Source organism: Tauraco erythrolophus, chromosome 4 (genome assembly GCF_009769465.1).
Source record: "Tauraco erythrolophus isolate bTauEry1 chromosome 4, bTauEry1.pri, whole genome shotgun sequence".
In the NCBI taxonomy this organism is placed as follows: domain Eukaryota; kingdom Metazoa; phylum Chordata; class Aves; order Musophagiformes; family Musophagidae; genus Tauraco; species Tauraco erythrolophus.
The window spans coordinates 15,981,682-16,009,205 of record NC_141468.1 but is presented as its reverse complement, the minus strand read 5'-3'; the positions used below and the strand labels follow the sequence as shown (position 1 = coordinate 16,009,205).

Here is a 27,524-nt window from a genome sequence, read left to right as displayed (position 1 = left end):
CTGTAGAAAGTATATATTATATACTCCTAAGTGGAACTAGTGTTTGGGAGTTGGTCAATATGTGTCTGCATTATGTAGCCAGTATTTTTAGATGATTCTTGTCCACTGTCAGTATTTTAGGTGGACTGTTTCTCTTGCCAGTAACAGCTTGGCGAGAATTCTCTTGGTGATACTGTGGCAAAAGCAACGTTTACAAAAGAGTGAAAGCCTGAACCTTGGTTTTGTATAGGTGCAAACTTTCCTCGTGGATACAGCCTTGAAAGAAGTCTAGTGCTTAAATAGTGTCCAGTGCCGGTATCTAATACATTGTCTTTTGCAAGTGTTGGGAACAATTTGCCCGTGTCTGTATTAGCATCCAGACTGTTTTCCACCCTGGTAGGTGACCTATAGTTGATATCTGCTGTCCGTTAAAGATTGCTGATGGGCCTTGCTGTGCAGAGGGCTTCCCTTGTGGCCTGGGGAGAGCGAGTCTGACTGGGAACGGGTCGCTGTCATTTGGCGTTACTGGTTTCTTTCTCGCTGCTTATCACCTCCTTCAGGAGTGTAACACTAAATGGAGGGAAAGAGGGTTCGGAAGAAAGTCAGATCTCTGACGTCCTGCTGTAATAAAATACCTGAAGACTGGAAGTTTTTTTTTTTCTATAAAGTCAAATAAGGTAAACATGATGCTTCTGCATTTAAAAAGTGTAGCCTTCTTTTAAGGATATTGTTGGTTTTATTTTGGGTTGACTAAAGGTTTACCCTTTCAGAACCATTGAAGACAATTTTAGTGCCTTAGTAATACACTTGTCTGAAGCACTTGGCAGGCTGCTAATAAATTAAGCCTCTCAAGCTTTCTGTGAAGTGTCACAGATGGAGTAACAGAGAAACATGGAGAGGCCAAGTGACTTGCTCCAAACATGTAAGATAAATCTCCGGTTGTGTTGCTGGAGTGCTTTGGTTGATGCACCTTCATTTGGAGATTGTATGAGGCTGAGGTGAGTAAAAAAAAAAAATAAATAAAAATTGCTGCATAATTGCAGCACATGGCATGTTTTCAACAACAGTCCCCAAAGACCTGTGTCTTGTTACTGATGCAGTGTAGGTAGTTGCAGCTGTACAGAGGCTACCTCTCCCTTGGCCTCACTTTGAGTAACCATTGATGTTTTTATGAAGAGCAGGATAATGGAGGAAAAGGTACATATGTGAGAACTTGGAGTCTGAGACCAGCCACAGCTTTACACTGCTGCTGGCAAGTTAAGTTTTAATTCCTCCTTTGTTTAAGGAGAGAAAAACTGCTTTTCTATACCTCTCCAGAGACTGCCAGTCTTATTAGGCTATCGTGTGGAAGAGATCTTGTTATCAGAATAGTTGTGCTTTTTTTGTTGTTTTCTTTTGTTGTGTTTAAGATTTGGTTGTACTTGCAGTCAAACAAAGTCAGGTATTTAACAAAATCCAGGTGTCTGTCCGGACAGCACTGACAAACCTTGCCTTGGAATGTGTTACTTATACAGGAATATCTATGGACTGCACTCTACCTGATGCTACTGTATATGTTCCGTAGCTGGAAGGAGGCTTTCCTTCACTTCAGTGTGTATCAGTTCATTATTTTCTGGTTTATGAGAGCAAACTGACTCAAGAGTGCTCGTATGGAGTTGGTTTATTCAGAGAGACATTTTGCAGCAAGGAACGTGCTGTTGTATGCGATATCTTCTGTCACTTGGTTTTGAGTTGCTCCTGGCGTTTTCTGCCATAAGTTTGTTTTTAATTAGAGGGATTTGGGCAGGTGAAAGGGCACAGAGGGCTAGAGGTGAAAGGAAATTACCCTGGTGAAGAAGGATAGGGAAAACGAGCAGGAGGGCATTTCACGCCGTGATAGATTTCTGGGAGTGTATCTTCTGAAGCTTTGGGGAATGTGCCCTGGCTAATAGTGTGCTCTCTTGCTTAATTTGCTTATGTGTAAGTGCTTTAGATATGCCTAATGGGAATACTATGGGAGCTTGCAAACTGCCAGAATCTGTTTGAAGGAATCAAGAGTGTGGTAAATGATTAAGTTTTTGTTTGCTTAGAGTGTCCTGAGATTTGATGATGTCTGGGCTACTGGTGGCTTACAGTTCCTTTGGAATGTGTGTTCAGTAGTCTGCATGGCAAAATAGAGGGCAAAGTTTTCATTAATAGTCGGATAGCTCCCATCATGAATGATCTTAATCACCTTACGTGTCCAAAACCTTTCTTAAAAGTTCAGAATATTGACTATTTTGAAAACGAGAACATTTCTTTTTCATTTATGTTTGGAAGTTCTAAAATATAGAAGTCTTCTGAATGTAATTGAAAGCCACGCAGTCAATCAGCACATGTCACTTAAGGAGATTCTTATATCCTTGTATGCAGATCTCATGGTGATCATATAGTAATCCAGTCATTAATATATAAGTTTAGGCCTTGGTATGTTTGTTCTGTAACTTTAATAAAGTGAAATACAATACCAGTGTGTGAAATAACAGTTGATATAGAACTAGAAAAAAATAGTCCTGTATTATTTACATAAATGTTTTAATATTTTTTTGCAAAGAAGAAGTATTCACATGGGAGGAATGCTTTAATTCTTTTTTGTATAACGTATCTTTCTGGTGGATTTTTAGCAGAGATTGTTTTATTCACGATTTCATCAGCGGTTTTGCAACACGTTTGACATTTTGTAATGCTCTGTTTCCACAGAGGAATAAAAAGTCCTTGTAAGGTTATTGAAACATGCAGTTTGTAAAGCGCTTGTAAATTATCTTGGAATGTAAACAGTGATCGTGAGCTAGCTATGAGTATGTTATTTTAATAAGAATTGGGGCATATTTTGATAATTAACAGGACATGAATGATTATAAGTGATTTTTATTGCCTTATAATTTCTTTTTTGTGGTCCTTTTTTCTTTTAGAGTTCTGGGGTTTGTTGCTGTTGTTTTTTTCTTCCCTTTTCTTTGGCAAGGGAAGTTGTCATCTGCTAATTTCTGGTAGCTACTCTTTGATACTGAACCAAAATAAATTAATTGTGAATGGCCAAATGGCCAGCTTCTGAACTGTGTTAGATAGTTGCAACATTCTTCTTGCTGTAAAATATAACTCTTAGATGAAACTAAATCTTCCCACTTTATGGATGTGCAGTTATAGATTAAGATTTTGAAGCCAGGGGGGTATCTTATTTATGCCCATGTTTTCCATTGAAATTGATAGTGTATTGTTGTTGAGTTTAATAGCTGATGACTTTGATAGTGTTAGCTGTAAAATTCAACTGGTGCATGAAATGGAAACTGCTTCCATTTAAGTGATAAAGAAATAGAATTGTAATTAGCAAGTTCTGATTTGTGTTTTTGAAGACTTTAGGATGATGCAGTCAGGAAGAAGAAGAAGGAAGAAGAAAATCTTTTTTGTTATTCACTAACAAAACTATGTTGAGAAAATGTGATATTACAAGATTTTTAATAATTAATGTGATGTTGCAAGTATCCTTTAAGTATTGCAAAGATAGGTAATAAGTGATAAAATTGTAAGGTAATGTTTCAGACATTAAAGAAACTCATTAAATCAGTAAAAAAATTTATAGGTAAGGTGTCCAGACTGCCTTAACTCTATATATTATATAGTCATTCAGTAACCATGCATCCTAGTAACATACTCAGAGAATGTGCTTCCACCTTGTTAGTGTTTTGTTGTTTTGTTGGGGTTTTTTTACAGCTCTTGATGGCTTTTTACATTGCAGAAACATGTTGTTCTAATCAAAATTAAAAGAGTTCAGTTTTATAAACTACAAAGATTCTTGACTCTTTAACGCTCACAATTGAGAGACTAGTGTTCAAGTGTGGCCATTTGTTTAGGTATGGTATGATGTACTGCACTTGAACCTGGAGACTTAAAAGAACAAACTGGTTTCAGAATCCTCTGCCTATGACAGAAGCTTTGAAGATGCTTTATATTTTAACATTGTGGAAGAAAACGTATTCTGGGATTAAGAGTTTTCCTTAGGCAGAGGCTTTCTATTGTGAGTGCTTGAAAAAAATTAGATGGACCATTCAAGCTTTCTGCTCTGATAACTACAGAATATCCTTTCTTTTGGAAAGTTGTTGGAAAGACTATTCGCAATAATCTCAGGAAACAGGAAGGTATTTAATTGTGTAGTAGCTGGATAGATCATTTACAGAAGCTTCATTAACAGGAAGTTTACGTTGGCAAGTAGTATCTCATGCCATGCAGATGCAGAGTTCAATAAAACTCACATGCCTACCAAACAGGAGATTCAGAAGGAAAGTGCTTGCTGCTAACTTGGAGGTTTTGAGAGTGATACTCCAAATACACACTTTACTCCAAATACACCCTTTAATGAGTATGTCCATTCCTTGCACTGTGCTGAATGGGGTGTTAGTGCATACTGTGTTTTTCTGTACTCGGATATTTAGCCTCCTTAACAAAGAATTGCACAGCCTCTTTTGGTTAGAATAGTGATTCTGTCTGATGTTATATTAATTTACTCCTCATTAAATCCATGCACCACATTAATCTGTCACCCAGCTGGTGCCAAGATCCCCGAGGCAGGCACTTTCCACAGGTCTGGTGCTGCAACAGCGTACACGGTGCAGTCCTGTGTTGGCATATGTTGCATCCCTCCAGATACATATATACCTCCTTCACGCTGAAGCAGCTTCAGCTCACACAAGTGCCTCCAGAGTTTGCTTCTGATGCTTGATGTAGTTCCGCTTGGAGAATATGCAACAAATTCTCAGTGGACAGATGTTCACTCACATGGCTGCTCTACCATCTTTTAGACTATTTTCTTTCTGGTGTTTTGGTTTTTTTTTTTCCAGAAACTGAATTTTGTTGAACTCAGTCTTTTGAAAAGTAGTAATACCGGTGCGTTTTTTTCCAGATGAAATATTGTGATAGGAATTAGCTGTCACTTATACCATTGTAATTATCACGTAAACTTGCAGATGAGATGTTCATGTATACTAAGATATGCGTAATAATGGATATACTTATTTTCTTGTGTCATGCTTTTTATCAAGAAATTTGGAAGTGTGTAATTAGGAGCTACAATGTACCTAATTCCTCCTGACGTACAGGGAAAGACTCTAAGAATTCAAGACATTTGGCTAAAAGTTTTCCCAGTAGGCGATGAAGGAATGCAGAGTTTGACTCCTCCTTTGTCCAGTGTCCTGTCATTGGATTGCACGGTAATTAGCAACAGCCCTCCAAGGGCCCATACAGTTACAGTAAGCGGGGTTAAGGTTTGTTCCTTGTAATAGTGTGGAAGATATTTTTGTTTAATGGGGTTGGTGAAGAGGTCTCTTAAGTGGTCTTTGTCTATGAATCTGGATGACTTTTTATTGCTGGAGTGTACCTTAAATGCATGAGACAAGGCAGTGCATTTTTGCTTCTCTATCTCCTTTTTCTTCTGTCTATTCAAGGCGCTATCACTGCTGAGCGAGGTGTGTGCCAGAGAATTGAGTGTCTCTGAAAAGCTGTGTCTTGGACTCTGTCTAGGAAACCTCTTGTTCCAATGATCCTACAATTAGGCAAATCATGGAGTACTAGAAGGCACAGCAGACTTGAAGAAAAGCTGAAAAAGCATGAATTCTAAACACATGAAGAATCAGTCTTTAAGCAGAACTGTTTCGTTGATTTTTTTTTTTTTAAGTTGTTTTTTTAACCATTGCAGAGCTAGCACTGCACTGTAATACTGGATGAAATAAATTAATAACTGCTTTGCTACACCCAAATCCTCAGAAATAAGTGAACAATTGCATTGCTACACCCTAATCCTCAGAATAGTATAGTGATGGAATGGAGATTCCTTCTAAGCAAAGTTGACAGGCATCAGGCTACATAACAAGTGTGAAGTGGTCTGTTCGTGTCAGTGGGCTGTTAGGTGAGTGAGATTAATCTGGGAAGGTGGGTGCTGGTGAAAGCATCACTTTTGGGACCAGGTCGCATCAGCAATTGCTGTTGCTGACCTTTCGCACATTCATGCCGAGAACCTGAGACAGTCACCCAGCAGACCCGTTTTCAGCAGCTTGCTTTAATCTTGGTGCAGTTTTCTTTGTGTGTGTTCCTAGGATGTTCTTAGCTCCCCAGGAAAAATGTCTGAGCCCTTTGTATCCGAACCTCAGTCAGGTGTCATCAGCAATGAAGCTGCAGCGCACCCACTGTGAGGAAACTGGACTCAAGGGACTGCATTGAGAAGCAGACTTGCTACCTCTATGGTCAGATGGCTGTAAAACATTCTTACTTTTTTGGTCAGTGTAGCACACCTCAAAATCTGAATCAGCCTGCTGATTCTTTATTATATGCAGTGGTCCTCCTTTAAAAAGAAGGACTTCTCAAGCCTCAGAAATGCTACCTCGTGGTATTTGAGTTGCCGTGTAAAGTACTAATCAAGTACTAGTAAGTCGTTGCTGCTGCCGAATAGTGGAAAGTGAGGTAACGTGGTGAAGAAGAGTGAGCTGGAAAAATCCTTGTAGTAGTCATATACTTAACTGCTTTTCCAAATTTTAATCTTATCTTCTGTGTTATGAATAGTTTGTTCTGCATAAGTCACCTTTTTCTCCTGTCCAAGAAACAAACAAAACAAAACACAAAGACAGCTGAAGCTTTTCTAAGTCTCTGTTTGAGAATGAAAATGAAATTGTTGCGTAATTTTTTTGTTTGTTAAACAGTGAGAATTACATAGGTGTAGGTCAGAATATGACTTGTGCAGTGTTGTGTGGCAGAGATTGAAAGAGAACAATAATATGATTGAACTAATAACCTACTTTCCTTCATTAAAATTAAAGAGCCCTATTAATAGCTTTTACTGTATTAATGTGTATGCCTTTGAGTGACAATACTAAACTGACGATTTGTATTATGAGTACTGTGCAGCATAACAAGTGCAGAAGATATCTTTTTTTTTTGACAGATACAAATAACGTCTTCCATTCCTTTTTGATTTTTTTTTTTTTTTTTTTTTTTTTTTTTTTTTTTTACTATTTCCATACTGCTATATGGGCAGGTTTCTTTAAACTTGCTCCATAAATTTTTAGATCTTCAGAAATGAAATATCCTGATATTTCAGAGGGGAAATACGGGAAATACTTACAGTTTCTTTTGCTCATTCTTTAGTTGGTAAATGTGCCTGAAGTTTCTTAAGGCCTTTTTTTGTTTAATATAGCAACAACAATTAAAAATTCCTTTTTCTCTCATCTGGTGGCAACGAATCTCATGAGTGTGTCATGGCAGTGGAGTTTACTCCTTTCTAGGGTAATCACTTCAACTGCAGAGCTTTAGAAGGCTTTAAATTGTAGTTGATCCTGTAGCTGTGACAAACTGTTAGTAGCACCCCTGGAAGAAGGAGAGAGTGGGAAGGAAGGGAACACCTCTGAACGTAGTGTGTACATACACTTGAGGGTATTCATACTGAAGACTTGATGGACGCTTTAGTGGCATATGAACTTGTACTAACCTGAGCTCTTTGTGACTGTTCTTCAGTAAGAGTTGGATGTCTTGGAGGTAAGAATGCTCTGAGCTGTGCAGCAGGCTCTTGGCGTGGACTTGCTACACTAACTTGCTAGGTTAATCTAGCAAAACTATGCTTATATCTCCTGGCATAGGGAAGAGACTACTGTACCAATACAAAGTGCTGCATTGCCAGACTAGTTTGTCTATATTTAACATGTTTAACCAGCAGGAGCATATTCCTATCCTGGAAAATGTTTGTGGTGTGCGTGTAAGTGTACTGTGTAGGTCTTAGTGTAAGAGCTGATGATGTATGTGAGCTTTATCAGACGGTAAAAATATTTGACTGATTGTACTTGCAAGGATAATTATTCCCTTGAGAGAAGAATTCTTAAAACAAGAGAGCTGTTTTCTGGAGTTGTGTCTTAGTGGATCTAAAGACTGCTCTTTAATCTGCAGGAAATATTACTGCCTGTTTTAACTGTTTTGTCTAAGTGGCTTTGGAGAAGAGTTTTTGTATGTTCAGACTTAGATTAAAAAGTTTCTTATTCTCATTTCGATATCCTGTTATCCATTAATGAACTTTTTCTTACATATTTTTCTTTGGCATAAAGTCCTCTAACTGAAAAAAGCATGGTTGAGCACTTTAAGCAGGACCTCGATCTGCATGCCAACAAGAAAGAGGATGAAATCCATTTAATTTGGAATTGCATGAAGGAAAAAGATGATCTTATCGAAAGTCTGTCTGAAAGTAACTTCTAGAAGAGATGAGTTACATGAGAGGCAATATTCCTGAGGAGAGGTGCCGTTATAGACGTAGGAAGCAAGAGAAGCACAGAGAATTGGCATAAGAATTATTTGTGTCCTTTTAGACAATACATTTTCATTTACTGTCCAGCTGTTGATTAAGAATGAGCAGACACTTTCCATCTTGGGTGAGAAGAGAGTTCTTAAATTTAAACGTGTTCTTGCCCTTAGCATTTGTTGAAGGGAGAAGTGAAGTGACAAAAGAGAAGCACCTTTGATGATGGACTTGGGAATTGAAAAAAGCCAGGCAATTATTGAAAAAAAAAAATAGAAATTTATATACGTAACTGCATAGAAAGTGCCCTCTTAAATTTGTTCAATCAGCTTTTGAATGCTGCAGATAGTTTCACTTGTAAAGTGCATATGTGTTGTAAATGTCATGACGAATTAGTTTCAGAGGGTGCTTCTGATTGCTTTGAGATGCAAAGTATTCAGGTATTTTGTTATGTTTGACTTTTTTTTTGTAGCTGTGCTTTTGAAGGGCTGACAGACCCAGAAACTGAAATTGGCTACAGAGCAGGTAAACAGCAAATTCCCTCATAGTATCTTATGATGTGATTTGCTAAAGATTAGCTCCATTTCCATTATAGTTTATCAGTCGTGTTCTGGATGTAGCTGTGATTATGTCTGTTGACAAATTTACTCTTAACAAATTTAGATAGACATTGGTCACCAAATATTCAGTGGACAGTCCTAATCATTAGCCACTTGCTTTAAAGTAGCAACCTAGTTGTGAAAGAAGATAAACACCAAACTTGCACTTTACTGAACGTAGCATCTTTTCCTTAGGTCTACTCAGGCAACAGGGGTTTTCCTTATTTTTTCATAAAGAAATAGTAACTTGATTGTAAAACTGAACAGAACACGTTGGAAGAGGAGGAAGTAGGTTTGAGTTTTCTGTAAGTTTTCTGATGGTTGAGTCGTGGAATATAAAGAAATACTGACTTTCCTCAGCAGTAATGGATACTCTGACAGCAGTAAAGGCACCCATAACAGCACTTGATCAAGTGAGAACAGCATATGGGTCCACTCTTCCTTGTACATGGACAAGCAATGAGATACTTAGCACTTTGTAAAATGATGTAGGTGAGATCAGGCATTTTATTTTTCTCAGTGTTTTTTAGTCATTATTTTCCCTGCTAGAAAAATAAGAATTGTGTATTCATTACTCATTGTCTGAGAAATATTTTCCTGATGATGCTATCTTTATTATTAAACTTTTATAACAATAATAATCTTGTTATTAAGGAGTTAGGCTAGAAAACTGTGAGAATTTCATTTTTATAGGACTTTTTTAACCCTTAGTAACTTATGTTCTTACTCAAAAAAAGCAGGATTTCTGTAGAGAATGTATAACAGAAGTTTTATTTGATAATGTCAACAAAGAAGAATATTTGTTGCAATTATATATGCCACTTGCATGTGAAAATGCTCCTTTAAACATTGTTAAGACTTCTTTAATAAATCTTTGTGATAGCATCGTAATTGTCACACACCGTTTCTAAACCATACTGAAAGTTATCTTATTCATTGCTTGTTCTATAGTCATAGGGAGGTCCCAGCCAAAATGAAGGGCCCCATTGTGGCCGCAGTGTATGGACAAATAGTAAGAGAACACTGAAAGGCAGCAATCTAAACAGGCAAGGCGGACAAAGAGCATATTATCCTGATTTTAGAGATGGGATACTGAGGCACAGAAAAATCTAATCAGGGTCATGCAAGAATGTTGTTCAGGAGCCAGGAATTAAGCCAGCTCTCTTCTTTGGTCCAGTTGTACTGCCTTAAACCAGAGTTGTTCTTCTGCAGAAGATAATACAGCTTCACAGGCTAGCATGTGAGTGCCAGTTGTGTCTTGCTGAGTGTTTATAAGGAAAACACCAGTTGGAGGATTAAAGTCCGTTTCATGGCAGTCTGCACAGAAGAAATAGGAGTGGAGGGTTTGTTCCGTTGATTTTTCTCCTAAGGACTGTTCTAGTGCATAGACAACATCTTTTTGTTAGTGTGCATTGACAAGAAAACGAAACAAGGAAACCTGCAATCCTTGTAGTATTTCCTTACTAGCACTCTTAATGATGGAATTACAAAAATAAAGTATTACAAATTAATTACATTTAAAAGTTTTCTGTTTTCTTGCTACACGCTCTTGCTGTGTTCAGCACTTCCTTATAAACCAAAAAAAAAGCAAATGTCAGTAAACATCAGAGAAGTTACTTGTCTTTCAAACTTTATTTTTCATATCACTCAATATATTAAGATCATTGAAGCTATGGTTTTAATACATGGGGAAAAATAAGAAAAAAACACTTTAGTACTCACCCTGATCCTCCGTAAAGATGATCAAACAGTACATTTGCACTGTTGTGTAGTTTACAGGTGGGTTATTAATTTATTTTGATTTCAGGTTTTTATTTTGACTTGCACAACACAAAGCTTGAAGTCTGTGCACTCAGTCCATGTAGAAGCCCCGCTGGTTTGAAATCAAGTAATAGCATACCTACATAATTAGTAATACTTATTGATTATAGTGAACCCTTAGGATTATTGTGCTGTGATACAGAAGATGAATTGATGATAGTTTATACTGTCTTCTAGCTTCTTCAACCAGCCACAAACAGAAGCGACATTTATGGTGAACTAAGAACTAAATAAATTTCTCTGGTCACTCTGGCTGTTCGTCAGCTATTCTAATAACCTCACAAGAGCTCATTTTGTTCTCTGAGGTGGTCAGCTAGCAATTGTTGACTAAATTTGAACATTAAAAGATATTTGCAAGATTGGCTTTCAAGTAGAGTAAGACAGGCATTTTCTCCAGAATGAAAATTCTTGCATTTTTATTTATTTTTAAAAATTTTAATTGGTGTCTTGTAAGGAGGAAATGTCTTATGTATATTGAACATATACATAATGCGCAGATGTCCCTGCCCATGGCAGGGGGATTGGAACTAGATGATCTTTGAGGTCCATTACAACCCAAACCATTCTATGATAATTCTGTGAATGGGTTCTTGGAGTAGATGTTGCTGGTGGTCCTGCTGCAGTCAGTAGAGCATGCTGCTCTCCTGTGTGAGACCAAGTGTCTTTAACTGTGTCAGATTCTTCTAGCAGGCTCGGAAAGCCAAAGTCTTTCATATACAAAGTCAGGAGGGGGTGATAACTGTTGCAGCTCTCCCCTAATTTCATGTCATGACAGTGAGATTGTACTTGGTGAATATCTTGTGTTACTACTAAGCCGAAGTTAAACATGCCCAGTCTCAACCTTTTTTCTTTATCTTTTGTTTCAACTGCTGTGATCTGATCACCATCCTCTGGACTAAGCTTTGCTGCTCATGTTAGTCTAGAACCAAATGGGATCAAACCAAGTGCTGACAGAGAAGCTCAGAAGGAAGAGATCAGTCTCTTAACAAAAGAGACAGGGAAGCTTTTTAACAACCCAGATGTGAAGAGAAGCAGCAGACTGCTATGCAGAGTGCAAGTGTTAGCAGTGTTCTTCCGACTAAATCTGCCTGCAGAGAGCAAGATTTAGACAGACACCGGTCTGCTGGTACCAGTCTATAACCTGCATTAATACAGGCTCTGTAATAAATCACAATACCTTGTATATAGACAATTTCCTGAAAGAATGGTTGTTCTCTGTTACCATACACTAGGTATGTTTTCCCATCCATCAAGCGGAGCTGTCTCACTCAAATTCTGCAGGTTTTGCTCTGAAAGATCTGAAGAGCCTTTTTTCCATTCTCTCTAACACTATTTGCCTTGTTGGCAGAATTGGTGCCAGTCTTGGCAGTCTTGGAAATCACCTATGTTTGGATGGATACCAGTACAGCTGAGAGGTATGAAGAATATGGTCGTCTTCACAAATAAAAGGGAAGACGTCCCCTTCTCCATTAGCATTCTTAGCCAAACTCTTGGTGCGAGACTATCAAAAATTTAGGTCTATGGTAGGGGTATTTGAATGGCCCATCTTTCCAGCAAAAGATTCCCTAATTGTCACCAACATTGCGTTTTCACCTTTGTCTCTAGACAGACTAATATAATTGGATTTTCAGGACTCTGATGACTTGCAGAAGTCCAATATGCTTTTCTGAAACCAAGAAATGTCTCGGGCTCCAACAAGGATTACTCACTCCACCAGTGAAGAACAGCAATGCCAAGCTATTGCCCTGCAGCAATCATCAGCTGTCGTAATGCCAAAGGTGAAAGCAGAGAAGGGATCTCAGGTACCTTCTGCATAGCCTTAGTACTTCTGTAGCTTAGAAATATATGATTTACTGAGGAAGAATTAAAAAGACCGCATATATTTCAACCAACATTTGATATCTCCAGATCTTCACCTTACTACTTCTGCAGAACCAGTGTGTTCATGTTGTTTCCTTGCCTCTTTAGTCTATTTGGCCAGGCATCAGAAAGCTGAACCATCTTATGGCAGAAAATCAACAGCTGAAACAAACTGTATTTCTGTGAGTTATTGTAGATAACTTGCAGACCTGACATCTCTTCCTGCGTCTAGGTGTGCTCTCCCAGTGGAGAAGCTGACAGAGTCCACCTGCTGTACAGGCCTCTGGGAAAGTATGTATGTGGTGCAACCCTCTAACTGTTGCTAAAGGTCAAACATCTAATTCAGGAAAGCCATACATCAATCTGAGCTGAAGTTTAGTCCCATCATCCATGAAGGATACTACTTGTGCTGACAAGTCTCATTTGCGGCGAGACTTCTCTTGATACATGTTCAAGGAAGAAAGAATTGTTCTGTTGCTATATAGTGGTTCATGGAGACTCCCTAGTCAAGGTGCATGACGTTCACTTTGAATTACGAGGGAAACGAAGACGATTTCCAGCCATTTCTCCCCTTATGACTGCCTGTGGGAAGCTGAGAAACGAGAAGTCTACCGCAGAGACTGATAATCCTCCTGTGCATTTCTCTGTCCTTTGTATGCGCACCTGGGTGCAGGCACACTCACTCTCCAAGGTTTTCGATAGTGATATATGTGAGCATCCAAGAGAAATCTGTGGCTTCTGCAGGTTAAGAAAGTCTCCTGATCAGAACTTCTTTGCCATGCTCTCCGCACTCAGGAATCTGGGGGCAGTTGTGCTATATGTTCTGCAAATGGGATATCGCCTCTGCTTCTGGATACGGAGTGCATAGTCTGGATCCTTATAAATAATGCATCTTTTAATGTTTTCTTGCCCTTGCTAATTTAATTTTTGCTGTTGTTTAATAATACTGTTGCTGCCCTGAAGATTTCCAGACATAAGCAAGATGAAATTTGTAGCTGGAGGTGATGTCTTTAATTAGACTAACTGTAGCTGGTAGGGAACATAGAGGCATTTTGAGGCACACATCTCCTTAAAGCCCAAAGCCAGATCTAACTGTTTACCTGTTGGTCTAATTGAAGATACTGTCTACATTTACAAGACTCTCTTAGCTTGCTTTTAAACACATGAAAGCCTAGTTCTTCCTTGTATTTTGCTCACTTTGATTTTTGAGGCAAGTTATTTATCTGATGTGTGGAAGGTTTGGGATTTTTTTCTTTCGTTTGTGTCTTTGGACCGTAATATGCTTAACTGGTATCTATTTTACTGCATAACAGGATTTTTTTCCAGGTATTGACTTTGTACAATTTTATAGTAGTAGACTTCGTAATCAGTTATAATTTTGTAGGCAATAGTTCGATGTTACCAGAGTTGTTACAATTGCCTTGTGTTCATGTTATGATTACATTTATTTGGTTAAAACTAAATATTGTGTAATTGAGTGATGTCCATTTCAATTACAAGCATGGGTTTTATTGCCTGTCACCCTGCTAAGTTGTATTTTGCCTTGCCTTTTAGCCTTGTTCCACTCTCCAAATTCTTCCTTGCGAACTTGCAAGAGAAGGGCCGGTGCAGAGCATGGCAAGGCAGTGAATGGTCTGTCTTTGCTTTAGTTGGTCCTTTCCAGGACCATCCCCTGTCACTCCAGCCCTGAGCTGTGGGGACTAAATGCAAATTTATTAATGTGTTTTAGGAGCTTTAATGTTTGTGTTTGCCCTGTAGCTGTTAAACTCTGATGATAAAAAATTAAAAAGAAAATGTTGACCAAAATTCTCATAACCATCCAAACAGACCTCAGTGGTATGTGACCCTCTCTTTTTGTGCACTGGTTTCTTAGTAGTATTACACAGACCCTTCACATCACAAATGAGGAATCTCTTTAACTGAAGGACAGGCAGGAAAGCCAATGTGTTCAGGAACTGAAAAGGTAGAAGTTAACTTGTCTGGTGACATTGCACAAAATAACTGCAAAGTGAATTGGTGAAGTGGAAACCTGGTTTTAAAGACTAGTTTAGTACTCTGAAGTGTTAGAAACATGAAGAATTATGTAAAAGGAGAAGATACGTTTCTGAATGTTTTTATACAGTACAAATAATAAATTTGTTTACTGCTATCTTTACCTGAGAGAGAAGTAGCTTTATTTTTACAAAGCTGCTTTTGGAGCCAATTGTCTTCCTTTGATACTGCACAGATACCTGTGTGACACATTTCAGCCTGAGCTAGAGAGGCACTGCTGCTCCACAGGGGTTTTGCTGGTCTTGGTCCTGTTGGCCCTCCTGCTCTCCAGTTCTGAGCTCTGCCTTTCCTTCCCCTCACGCTACCGGTGCAGCAGCTCATGGAACTGTCAGAAAACCTTTTCCTGTTTTGTTTTGTTCTTCCTCTTGTTGGTTTGCTCCTGGTTGAGAGTTGCCTTGAATTTGACTCCTTGTGTAACCAGTTAATTGATGGTACAAGCACAAGGGAGTGGCAGGAATATGAAGCTTGGAGTTGAAAAGGACCATACCAGAGCCTAACTTTGATCAATTTAAATTCTTGTGGAACTGCAGCCTGACTTACTAGTGACACAGAAAATTGCAAAACAACATGTATTTTGAGTGTCGTACAGTGTTACAAAAAGAAGATTGTTACAGAAGAAGTTAAATGCCTTTGCAAACAGAGAAAAAGTAGCTGAGCACTTCACTAGTTACTCGGTGTTGGAGGCTGCACTTTATCTGAGTTGTGTAAGGAGAGTGAAATAAAGACTCCTCAAGCAGATGAACTGTCTTCTGCCTATTCCAGGAGGTAAGAGGTGTGCCTTCATGTAAGCAAGTTTTAAGTAGGTTTTTCAAGGAGGAAAAACTTACATTATCTGCTGTCTGATCCCTTAAATATCTTAAGATGTGAAAAGCTGAGGTTTCTTGGTGTCATAGGTGTGCAGCATACTTTCTAGAGCTGTGAGTTTTGTGTTTTCTCATTCAGTATTCTTGTGACGTGTTAATCTGGTAGCCCAAGCAATTGTGGTCTTCTGTTGCCAAATTATTTTAAACTGAGTTGGCAAATAGCCTACATAAATTTTATAAGTGTCTTCAGAATTGTGGAAGAAAGCTTTGTCATGTGCTTGTTTCTTCTTTTTTTTTTTTTTGTGATATATAGCGTCTTATGCAAAATAGTAGTCAGTGATGTGTATCTTAGTTTATAATCCCTTCCAAACAGATAGTTGTTATGAAAGGTGTGCAAATACTGTTAATCCACAATATTTATTTAGATCACTAATTCTCAATTATGAACTTTTTGTTTTTTCCTTTGTTACGAGTCTTTAGGAATAAAAGGCAGCCTTCCATCTTCAATACAATTTCCAAATGCCTAGATAAGGGCACTGTAGTACAAAATCTTTCCAAGTCATTGGGGGTAGTATTTCCTGTATAAACTATAATTAATGAAAAATTCCCAACATTCTTTAGGATTGCCAGCATCCTCATGATTGCTCTAACCTGGGAGGCAACATACCATTCGAAGCTACTGGTCTGGTTTAAAGGTGTCATCACCTTGACTCTTTACCACACTGACTCTTGTTAAGTCTATTTGCTGTTTCTTCCATGTACTGTTTTTCTTTTCTTTGTCACTGTTATGTTTCATTTGTTATTGCTGTTGTTGAAAAGTCCAGTGTTTCTATTTTCTTCTCATTAATCACTAGATCCTTTAGCATGCAGAATCTTCAGTTCCTTGTATTAACACCCGAAGGACGTCAGTCAGGACTTATGATAATTGTGTTTGGCCTTATGTTAGTTCTGTCCTGAATATTTTAATTTTACTTTTTCCTCAATTTCATGGTTACTTCAGCCATGACCTGCATTTGTCCATCAGAAGAGAAATGAGCTTGAGCATTACTTTGTCGTTCTGACCCTGAAGTTAGCCATGATTTGAGCTAAGGACTTCAAGTAAATGACATCCAGCGATCTCTTTCAGCTTAAATTAGTCTGTGATTAATTACAACTGTGACTCTTGCATTTTCAGGGGTAAAACCTAATATATATGGGCTAAATAATTACTGAAACAACTTACTGTTTTTTGCATAAAAAAGGAAAACAAGGAAAACGATACTTGGGGGAGAATAAAGCTGATGTTAGGTGGAAAGAGTGTGACATTTATTTCTAAGATAAGTCTATCCTGTTGAGCAAGCATGTTTAACTGCTGTCTGAGTAATACCCTGAAGATGTCTTTTTATTGTTTCAGTTTCAAGTTTCAATTCACCATTTAAATTACTTAGTTTTTTAAGTAATCTCAAACGTGAAAGTAATCTAATGCACTGAAAGATTTTGTGCATTTCTCCATTTTTGAATGATAGATGGATTTGTCACTTCTGTGAAACAAAAGGGAGATATTGAGCACATTTCTAGACACAGGGTTTAAAAATCCGTATCTCCAGGAGCTGAAGAAACCACATGGATTTGGTTTTGTCCGTTGCCATTTTTGCCATTGTCTCTTTTTTTTTTTAAGCTTCTCTTTGTTATTTTTAAACCAGTGTGTCTTTCTCTCTCCACTTCTCCTTCCCCTTCTCTCTCTTTACACATAAGCATCACTAATATTTTTCAAAGCAGACTTAGTGTGTATATTTATCGGAGCAGCTGATACATAAGATAGCAAAATATCATCATTAAAGATTTCATTTCCCACACAATATTGTGAAGTCTTACTGTTCAACAACCTTAATTCTGCAGTGGAAGAATGTTTTAGATCATTTCTAGCTTGTGTTTTATTATACAGTTGGATGTAAATGATTATGAATTATGTAATAATAGAGAAGGAACTTCATATAAGTCATCTGGCTTTGATTGTTACTAAAAATAATTTCTTTCTGTGTGTTATTTGAGAAGATAAAAAGTCGTATCTGGCACCTGCAGTTTTGTGTTTGTGCCACAATTTGCAGAAGCATCGTTTCATTTTGTTTCTATGGTATTTGTGTTTTTAATGCACGTTTTACCAAGCTGATGTCTTACAAAATTGTGTCATATGGCTACTTCTGTCTTTTTATTTGCAAATGTTAGTAATATAAAAACTATAAGCAGAAGTTATATTTGTTTTCCAAGCACCATAGCAAAGTATACACAAAGTAATGTTTGGTTTAAGATTTTAATCTAGAAAAGTCATATTTCTTACAGTCAGCATTCACTGTGTCTGATTTCCACCTGTCTTGCATATTTTTCACATGATATGGGACACTCTCGCATCCTGTTAGTCAAAATAGCTCATTTTCAAGCAAGGCTTTTGTCGGTGTACAGTATCAACAGGCGCGGCTGGCCAAAAAATTTCATTTTGAGGGGACGACGATTCAGTACTGCAAGGAGTGGGGCATGTATAGATAGCACTTCCGCAAAGCGAGTGGGTACTGGAAAATAAGTTATCTGTTCTTTCTTGCCATCAAGAGTCTACTCTTGATCTTACTCAAGGGCTGGGCAGCTCTTTCTGTCTCAGGCTTGTAGCTGTCTGTATTTGCACATAGGGAGCAAGGAGATCACAGGCTTTGGTAGAGATCACCGTGCTGATTCTGGGGTGAGTTGTGCAGACCTTGGTCACTTTGTTTCCCTTCTTGAAGTTCTGGTAGAAAATCAATACCCTTTACAGACCCTCCCAGTTCTTTCTGTATTTTCTTAATTATTTCAGTACTATTTGATAGTCACTCACCTTACTCAGTGATTGTCTCCTGTCTTCATCAGTGGTCTGACCTTTTTCCATGAAGAAGTCTTTCCTGAGCTAACTTTGGAGAGAGCAGTTGTCTTCTCCAAAATTAACCTTTCCTGAAAAGCTTATCACTGTTGCTTCCTACTAAGCAGGCAGGGAGCTGTGATTGTTGCCTTTAGAAGATAATTTTTTGTTTGGAGAGGTCGTTGTCATTTTTGCTGCATGTACAAGGTCTAGATTGTCAGGTGGCTGTAATCTGATCTAAGAATGATGCCAGTGTCCAGAATAACACTTCAGTCCTGGTTACTTTGAGTAGGACATGGTAGCATTGAACTATTCTTATTAAAACCAAGAAAAGGTATATAGTTGTTTAATACTTTCTGCTAGCTTTTTCATTTCAAACTTTCTTTGCTTTCTTCATCGTGATTTCTCTGATCTGGGCTGCGTTTGTAATATTATCACACTTCGTAAAGTGAGTCCCTGGTTGGAACTTCTGGTGAGACAATGTTAATGCTTTGTACAGTTTTAATTAAAAAGTAATTTAATGTATACTGTGTGTGCTTACAAATCGTGCGTTTAATCATGATAACTGATCTGTGCCAATCTCATTAACATCAATGAACTAATAGAGTTAGTTGAACCTGTTTGGACTTGATGAATTTTCCTCTTTTACAAACTTCTGCATAGTGAGGCTTTTAAGGAATCCAATCTGAAAGACAGTATTTAATTTCAGTTCTTTAGCTATTATGATTCAATAATAACAAATTATTTTTTTAGAGTGATTCCTATTTCAGATTTCCAACCTATTGACTTGTGTCCTTGAGATTCTTGGATTAATGGCCTTTTGGCACATAGCTAATAACTTCATATCAGGAGACTTACATTTACAGTAGACGCTTGCACCTCTCCTGGGTTATTTCTAGGCATCTGCAAAATGAAAAAAATTTGTGAAGCGCTACTTCAGGATGTTGTTTACTCTGTATCTGTGTATCGTTTTCATGCGGTGTTTCTTACAGCAGCGTTTTGGTGCATTTTCCTACATGTCTGTGCAGTTTCTTTGCATCTCAACTTCTGCCACCTCAATATCATAAAAACTCACATGGTGCGATTTAGCTGTTCGGTGCAGTACTGTTTGCCAGGGTTGTGCAGCGAGCGCGCAGGGACCGGAACTTTTCCTTCACTGCTCTGTCTCCTTGACAATGTCTGGTGAAAACGTAGATTATTTTGTGATCCTGTGAACTAACCTGATTTCTTATTCCATCTATGTCCTTGGATAGATCTCTTCAGTATTAATATCTTATGTGTTTTTATAAGTTACTCCCTGCAGCCAGACTTCGTAAACACTCAGACTTAGACCCAGCCAGACTTCGTACACCTCAGAGCTGGGCATGTTTTAAAGGCTAGTATGCAGAGCTGGGAAGGTTAAATGGACTTCAGGAATTTAAAAGGGAAAAAAAGTTGTAACTTTTGCATTTGTAAAGGGTGAAGTCTGTATGCTTTCGTAAGGAGATTGTCACAAGACCATTCAAACAACAGAAAAAACGTTTTAAGTTGTTGAGATGTTTTAACCATTTTTGAAATATTTCGTAACTTATTAAATGCGTGTTTTCGAGATGAGACTTCGTATGAAATTATACCTGAAAGAAATACTCCTTTCTGTGGAGTTTACTGTGCTATTAGTGGAAATCTGTAGGTTCTGATCAAAAATATCCTTGGCTAAGTATTGCCAGTGTAAAGTGATTTTTAAGATCACTGGCTTACCACATTAAAACAAGAAATAAAATAAGTAGGCCAGACATAGGGCCTGCTTAGGGTTTTGTTTGTTTGTTTTACTAGTAGGGAGGATTTTATTTAATCTAACTGTGCAGTTTTGGCTTCATCAGTACTAATGCTAACTACAACAAGAAATAACCGGAGGAGTTTATACCTTACCACTGCCGTTCTTTTAAATTTACAGGTTGAATGTGTTTGATTGAGTTTATCTGGCTGTAATGCAGTTAAAGGCTTGGTTAGTCCAAGACCAGCGCTGCGAAGGGCTCAGGATGGGTTAACCTCTCAACTGGATTTCGTAGCCTGGGACAAGCAGTAACACAGAGAGAGGCTTTTGGTTTTCAGGGATAAAGGAATGATTCACATTGTATCAGGCTATGAAATACCTGGAAGTCAGTGGTGCTGGTTTGTGCCCAAGGTTGCTTGAACAAGCCTGTTTGGATCTACGTGTGCTACTGCCTGAATTACTGTGAGATGGGTGCCCTGTTCCTCTCTGGGGTTCTCAGGAACTGAAGACACTTCGCACTTTGTCATGCCAAGCACTGCCATCGTTACCAGTGATATTATTACACAGCAGTACAGACCAGGGAAAAATTACTTATAAAAATAGTTCTAGGGCCAAAATGTTTGCTTTGGTTAAGAACTAATTAAATAAGGTACCTGCTTGAGTCACTTTTTGAAATAAATCACTATTTTTAAAGAAAAATATGACTTACAATTATTGGAGAAGTAGGATTTAGTCATCGATGTTTATCAATCACGGCTGCTGTTTTGCATGTTTGTTATCACTGAGGGTCCTGGTTTTTCCTCTTGTTTAAAAGGCGCCAGGTTGATATTTCACTCTGAGGCAGAACCTGCATTTTCAAGTTCTGTAACAGATTTCAGATACTGCTAAATAACACTGGAATGCCATTTTACGACATCTTTAAACGAAGATGTCACTGCCCTGTTCTGAGAGGCAGCGTGATCTGCGCAGCTGGTACTCGGCACGGGGTTACTGCTGCAGCAACACCTTCGTTAACAACACTGGGTGTAGTGACACGATCGCTCCCAAGTGCATGGAGTGACCGGAGCTTCTGCCCTCTGAGCTGAGCTGCGGTGAATGAGTATGTGTACTTGTCCTTAAGTTGCATCAATGCAGAGTGAAACAACTTGCCTCACTTGTAATGTTGGAGCTCTGAGGCCATCGGTGGTAATTTAAGCCCGTTCTACGCTGTGTTTGTAAGGGCTTAAGAACGCATGTATTGCATTATGTGTTTCAGCTGAGAGAGTCAAGTGCCTGTCATTGTCTGACTGTACCCAGCTTTTGATGTCATGAAATTCCTCATGCCGCCACTGAGAAATACCTCATTAACCATCTTTGTCTCTTCCCAGAGTTTTTGTTGAGGAAACAAACAGCAGGGTGTTTAAAGTAGGGGAGACGTTCACACAGAATCAGAAATTTCATGTCATGACATCTGGTTCAAAACAGGGGTGACATTGCTGACTGTACTTTAAGCTGTAGCATCCTTGACCCTGGTTACTATAACTAGCTTTTAAGCAGGAGACTTTCTCTAGCAATCTGTAGTCAAGCTTGGAATATTGTAACATGGAGCATAACGCATGTGCCGTGTTTTTTAAAAGGATCTTTAGGCAGAGATTTTAAGACACATTCTTTTACTGTTTCAACAGTTGACCAGTACAGAAATGCTTGCTCCTCTTGGCAGTGAGTGTCAAGACAAAGGTCTTGCTGCCTGTATTCTGACCCAGACTGAGGGATGAAACTGCAGCATTAGTACAGGACCTGGAAACCCAGAAGAGGAAAAAAATAAATATCTTTAACATAGTAAAAGCTCTTATGGAGCAGTGTATAAGTTTGCTTTGTATAAATTAATATAACAGTAGTGGCCCTACAGTATTTTCTTTTTTTTTCTTAATATATATTTAAAGCATAATTTCTAATTCTTGTATATATTTTTAACTTTCCCACAGATATGCACTTATTTGGCCATTATCCAGCTCATGATGATTTCTATCTTGTAGTGTGCAATATCTGCAATCAGGTAGTCAAGCCACAGGTTTTCCAGTCACACTGCGGTAAGTGAATGTTTTCTTTCCTGAATTACAGTGCCAAAGTGGCGTATGGTTCTCTTAAGAATCATTGCATACATCATGACAGAGGCATTGCAGATATGCTTTTCTGTTATCTTGTGTTTTTTCCACAGAAAATACCAGCAATGCCTTCAAATAAGCATATTTCCTGTAGAGGAAGTTAAATTAGTTGTCCTAGAAGCTGGGCTTTTCAAGTTAAACTTGTTATACTAAATTAACCTATTAACAACAAATAAATCCTGTTAGTTAGATACTAGCTAGGCTAAAACTATTATGATGTAACATTAGATTGTCTTTTATCAAAGTTGCAAAGTGAGGGCTGTGATACTGGTCTATGTTGACTAGAAGTTGGATGTCATAGGTTGTTTCTGATGGGATTTATGCATAGGTGCGTATAGGGTTTAATTTTTTACATAATTGGCATGTTGAGTCACATTTGTTAAGATTCTCTTGAAAAATGTTCATTTGAGAAGCTGCAGAAATGCGCAGATATTTATTTCTCAATTAATATGACAACAGCAAGGTGTCAATTTTTATATTGATTATTTGTAAGCAAAACTACTTTAGTTAGAAGTTTTTGCTATTGATTAACCAACTACTTTCAAATATTCTCTGAAAAACTTCATCCCAGGGTCTTGTTTATTTATTACTTTATCCAGTGGTTTATTTGTTATTTGTCCGGTGGTTTGTTTCTGTGATGTTTTGTTGTTTTTTTTAAAAGGATTGCAAAATGTGACTGGAATGGCTAGCTTTGCATGAAGTTTAATCAAATTAATTTGAAGGTGATTGCATAGTAATGAAATGTAGCTAGTACTGAGGATGGAATCAATTAAATAGGTAAAAAAAAAAAAAGCAAGATTTTTCTTGCCTACATACAACAATCTTCGCAAATCCTGTGTCCCTTTCAGTCTTCTTGGCAGCAAAGCACCTCAGTAAGAGGAAAATGTAAGTGAGATGAAAAGAAAATATAAAAGTTTATTTACTTTTAAAGAGATATTATCAAATTATTACCTTGGGTTTGTATAGATGGACTGCTAACAACCAAGCAGGAGCAACTGCATTCATGTTGAAAGACAGTTGTACGACTCACTACTACGTTTGGCCCAGATTGAAATAATTGTGAAAAAATGGTAGTAGAGGAATATAGCATTCATATCCAGTGAATAAGAAAAGATCTGAAAGTTATAGTATAGTAGGACAAGGACTTACTCATTTAATGGTGGAGGCAGGTGTTAATTTCAGTGTTTTGACAAGCTGTCTTGCTATTTTTTTCAAAATTTATTTCTTGCCTTTAGTCATAAGTGGTTTCTTCCTGCCCAGCTTCAGGTATCTTATCATTCTTTCAGTGACAGAAAAGCTTCTCTGCGTACGGTCATAGGTACACTGGGTACTGTAAATATTGAACTGGTGCATCAATTGGAGATCCACTACAGAGCAGAAGACCCTATTTAACACCTTGCTGTAGCCTTCCGTAGTTGTGCTGTTTCCTGGACATCACCTTCTGGTTTGGGGAGCAGTATGAAAATTTTCGTGTAGGAGTCATATAGAATGTTGTTTCTTCTAGATGAGAGTAAAGTAATCCACGTTAGAAGGAACTTTTTGAGCTCTTTGGAAGTAATGAGTTACCATCAGTCTTAGTGTGTTGTCTGTAAACTGCAAAGATCCTGTGATTAACTGTCCCTTTTTCTTTTTCTTTTTTATCCATTATTTCATTATTTATACAGTTCTTTTTACTTCATTATAGCAATCCTGTTACACTGAACAATTGAGCATTAAATTCTGAATTGCTTGATTCAAGAGCCTAAAGTCGATAAAGACTTTTTTTTAAAAAAAGTAGACTCTGTTAAAAGAAATGGAGAACACTGAAAATAATTGACCAAAGATGTTACCTGTGCCAGACATGAGCTTTATGTTTCTAGGTTCCTGGCATTGTAATTTGAAGGTCTTGGCTTTGGAACAGCACTGGAACACTTAGTTTAGCAAATATTTTCATAACACTTCTCTTTAGCCCTTGCTGTCATTTGCCTTTCTCCAGAGCATGAGAAGACCCACTGTTTCATTTGTCTCTAATTTCAGACTTGTGGCAGCCATCCTTGATGGCACTGGGAAGTAGGGAAGACTTTAGAGGCAGATGTTGTTGTTTAACTTTTCAGGATTCGATTCCTAAACTATCAAGCAAAACTCTAGTTGTGGTTCAGGCTTTTTTAATGGGAGTCAATGCATCATCCAGTCTTAGACCAGAGAAATCAGGAAGGTAAAAGAAGAGATCTGGCTAATTAGAGGACGAGCTTACTGGACTTGAGAGTCTTTGAAATACACACAGCATAAATCTCAGTGTTGCAAAGTAATAGATCTGTTCTAGCCTCTAAGTAGGAGAAATACGGAATTATTTTTAAGAGCAATTTCACATCTTCGTATCTATGAGATAAACGTTTGTATCTGTAAGAATTAAATCATTCATGTACTTAGGGAGTACACCCAACTGAAAGAGAGACTTGCTGTTATAGGCTGCTGGATAAACTGTATAAATTAAATCATTTCTTGAGGTCGTTCAGTATTATTGTGCACTTAGGAAATAGTGTATCATAACATCAACAGTAGGGTCGAAATAGTGGTGTTTGCTTCTGAAGCTAGTTCTTTTGAATAACTTGTTGCAGTGGTACAATATCTTAGCTATTTTTTTTTAATTTGTGAACGTGTAGTTGTATTTATTTCTCCCGAAAGTAGTTTGAAATTAGAAGTCAGTCTAGTTATACAGCTTGCAGCATTTCTAAGTGTACTTGACATGTGGGAAATTGTAGTTTTGAGAATTTGTTCTCAAATGCCGACCTCAATGAAGACAGACCACTTCTCAGAACACCAAAAACATAGTGGTTTAGTATCCCTGAAGTACTATAATGTTCTTGCTGTTTGTTTGGGTTATCTTCTCTAATGTATCTGTTTTCTAGAAGATTTGTAGGGTGGCAGCCTATGCTGAGCTTTGTCCATATGACTTCTGTTAACTTCAGTTCTGTGACAGTCAGTTTGTTACTTGTTAAGATGGGACCCACACCATTTCCCTGGAGATGTTTCTATTTTCCTTTGGTCCCAGAGAGAGTAAAGCTTCATATTCTTATACTGCATTGTCCTTTACGAGATCAGCATCAGATACAGTTCTGGGTTTTGTTGTGGGTATTTTTGGTTTGTTTTGGGTTTTTTCCTAATGTTCCATACAATAACAAGTTCATTATCTTTGGTCTTTTCCCATTGAAAGGAAGATTTCTCATAAAAGGTAGCTCTGGCACAGTGAAGAAAAAGCATCATACATATAGAGAGCTTGTAGAAACGTCTTGACTTTTTCTTTTAATATAAGGAAATAAATTAATGACATGAAAGCATTAAAAGTAAAGTTGAGGGGAAGGGGTGAATTAGCTAAGCTAAATAATGCAGCTTGCTTAAATGATAACTGTAGTATAACCAAGCAAAGAAAGTTTCCAAACATACTCTGGAACAGTTTCCAAAACCGTGGAGGGTATCTTAAGGAACTGAATAGTTAAGATCTCTATTTGGTGAAGTTGTAGCGTACAGAAGAGAACAATTTTGCTTCATCAAGACGAAATGACCATGAAGATCTCTTCTTTTGCTAATTTCTTTGTTGGAGACTCATTGCTATCTATCCTGCCTGTCTCTAAGGTTATTCCAACAGGCTTCTAATTAAGAAGTAGAAATTCTTACTCCTTAAAAAGGAAAAAAACTACCCTTGATTTTCGTTACTTCTGAGTTATAAATTCTTGGGTTGACATTCTCATGTCCTCATGAAAGTTGTAAAAGGATATTTCCTTTTTATCCTTCTGTTTGGCTATATAAGCATCACTTAAAAGAAAAACAAGCTAGAAAGTAATGGAACACTGAAGAATATAAATAAATTATTTTCCCTTCCATATCATAATTATTTTCCTAAAAGAGGTTATATATTTTTGAATTACTCAGACTAGCTATTTTGCATTGTACTAGTTGTGCATTATAGTTTAATGAGCCACGGTTAAAGACAAGAAGGCTGAGCTTACAGTATGTGTAAGAATTATTTGCTTTCTTAAAATGAGCTGAAACTTTACTAGCTGACATCTTTTTTTGCATAAGGGTTTTGGTATGGATATCACTGTTACATTTGATGTATTGTTCTCAGTTTTGATATTATTTTCAATTATTCAGTGCCTTGGTTTTTATTAAATACATCTGTTTGGGGTTTTGAAATTGTTAAAAGGTCAAAGGCAATGGATAAAATACTACGAGGGAGAGTGCACTTGTGCCCTTCAAGGACGATGGCATTTTGAGTAATTCTCCTGGTACTACCAATTTCTTTTTTTACAGCCTTGTCAGAACTTGTGGTATGATATCATTATTGATTTAATAACTTTCTGGTTGTCACATGGTTAGGTTTCACTGCATAAAAGAATTAAAATAATGACAATTACTCTCATCCCTCCTGCTTTTTATTAAATATGGAAACATTAGCAGCTAGACTGATAAGAATCCCAGATTTCTGTTTCTTTTGGTGGGGCTGGAGGGAAAAGGAATTGAATGTTTTGTGTGTACCTCATTTGCACATTTTTACTTATACAATTGCCTAGGATACACTGATTTTTTTGTCTGTAACTTTCATTTCCATTACTTTAAATTGGAAACCCATAGTAGATGAAACCATACAAAAGATTGCCTTCAGCTTTACAGTCTTTCTACCAGAAATCTTGTTCTTGAGCCCACAGTACAGCCAGTGACATAACGCTCTGTCTCCTGTCTGCAATGAAAATCTAAGCTGTAGTTTCTGCAATGGTATATGCAGGTTGTGTGGATCCGTTATGTCCATGTCATTGCAAGTTCTCCAAGCTCAGCATAATGGTGATCGCTGTGAAACTGTGGCCACCTTTTGCACCATTCCCATAGAACTTCAATAGTGCATCGCTGCAGGGACAATCCACGTAGAGCAAATAATACCCTTGAAGAGGCAAAATGAAAGCAACACTCCTTTGAATTCATCTTTTTCTCTATGTATTCTTGGAGTGCTATATTTTTTGACTTACAGAAATTTTTGAGACTGAATAGGTACAGAAATGCAAAATCTGTCTTTGTTTACTCCTTGGAGAGACCAGCTCTGTATTCTAACTGCTGATAGACTCTGACCAGACTCAGAAGAACACTTAGATACATAAAAGATAATCAATTGACGTTTTAATACTTGATTCAAATGAAGCAATAAATAAAAATCCTTCTTAGCTGCTCATATGCACAAGAGTGTTGGTCATCTCAGTATTGGCTACTGTATTCATCCAGGACTGCAAACAGCTTGGGTTTTTTCATATATGCCCTGGAGAGAGCTCAATGAAAGATCCATTGACAAAGGCATGTTCATTCAGGGAACACACACACACACACATGCACACACACAAAAT

At 37.7% G+C, this 27,524-nt stretch overlaps 1 protein-coding gene across 8 annotated transcripts in view; it reads left to right on the top strand.

The window, feature by feature from the left end:
• ATXN7L1 (ataxin 7 like 1) overlaps nt 1-27,524 on the top strand; it is a 119,344-nt gene that overhangs the window by 18,804 nt on the left and 73,016 nt on the right. For 7 of the 8 annotated variants that reach the window (XM_086610162.1, XM_086610161.1, XM_086610152.1 and 4 more), the window contains one exon: nt 21,976-22,080. The exons of the other annotated variant lie outside the window; for it this stretch is intronic. In XM_086610162.1, the coding sequence (XP_086466288.1) occupies nt 21,976-22,080 (105 nt within the window). The remainder of the gene's footprint in view (nt 1-21,975; nt 22,081-27,524) is intronic. 8 annotated transcript variants of the gene reach the window in all.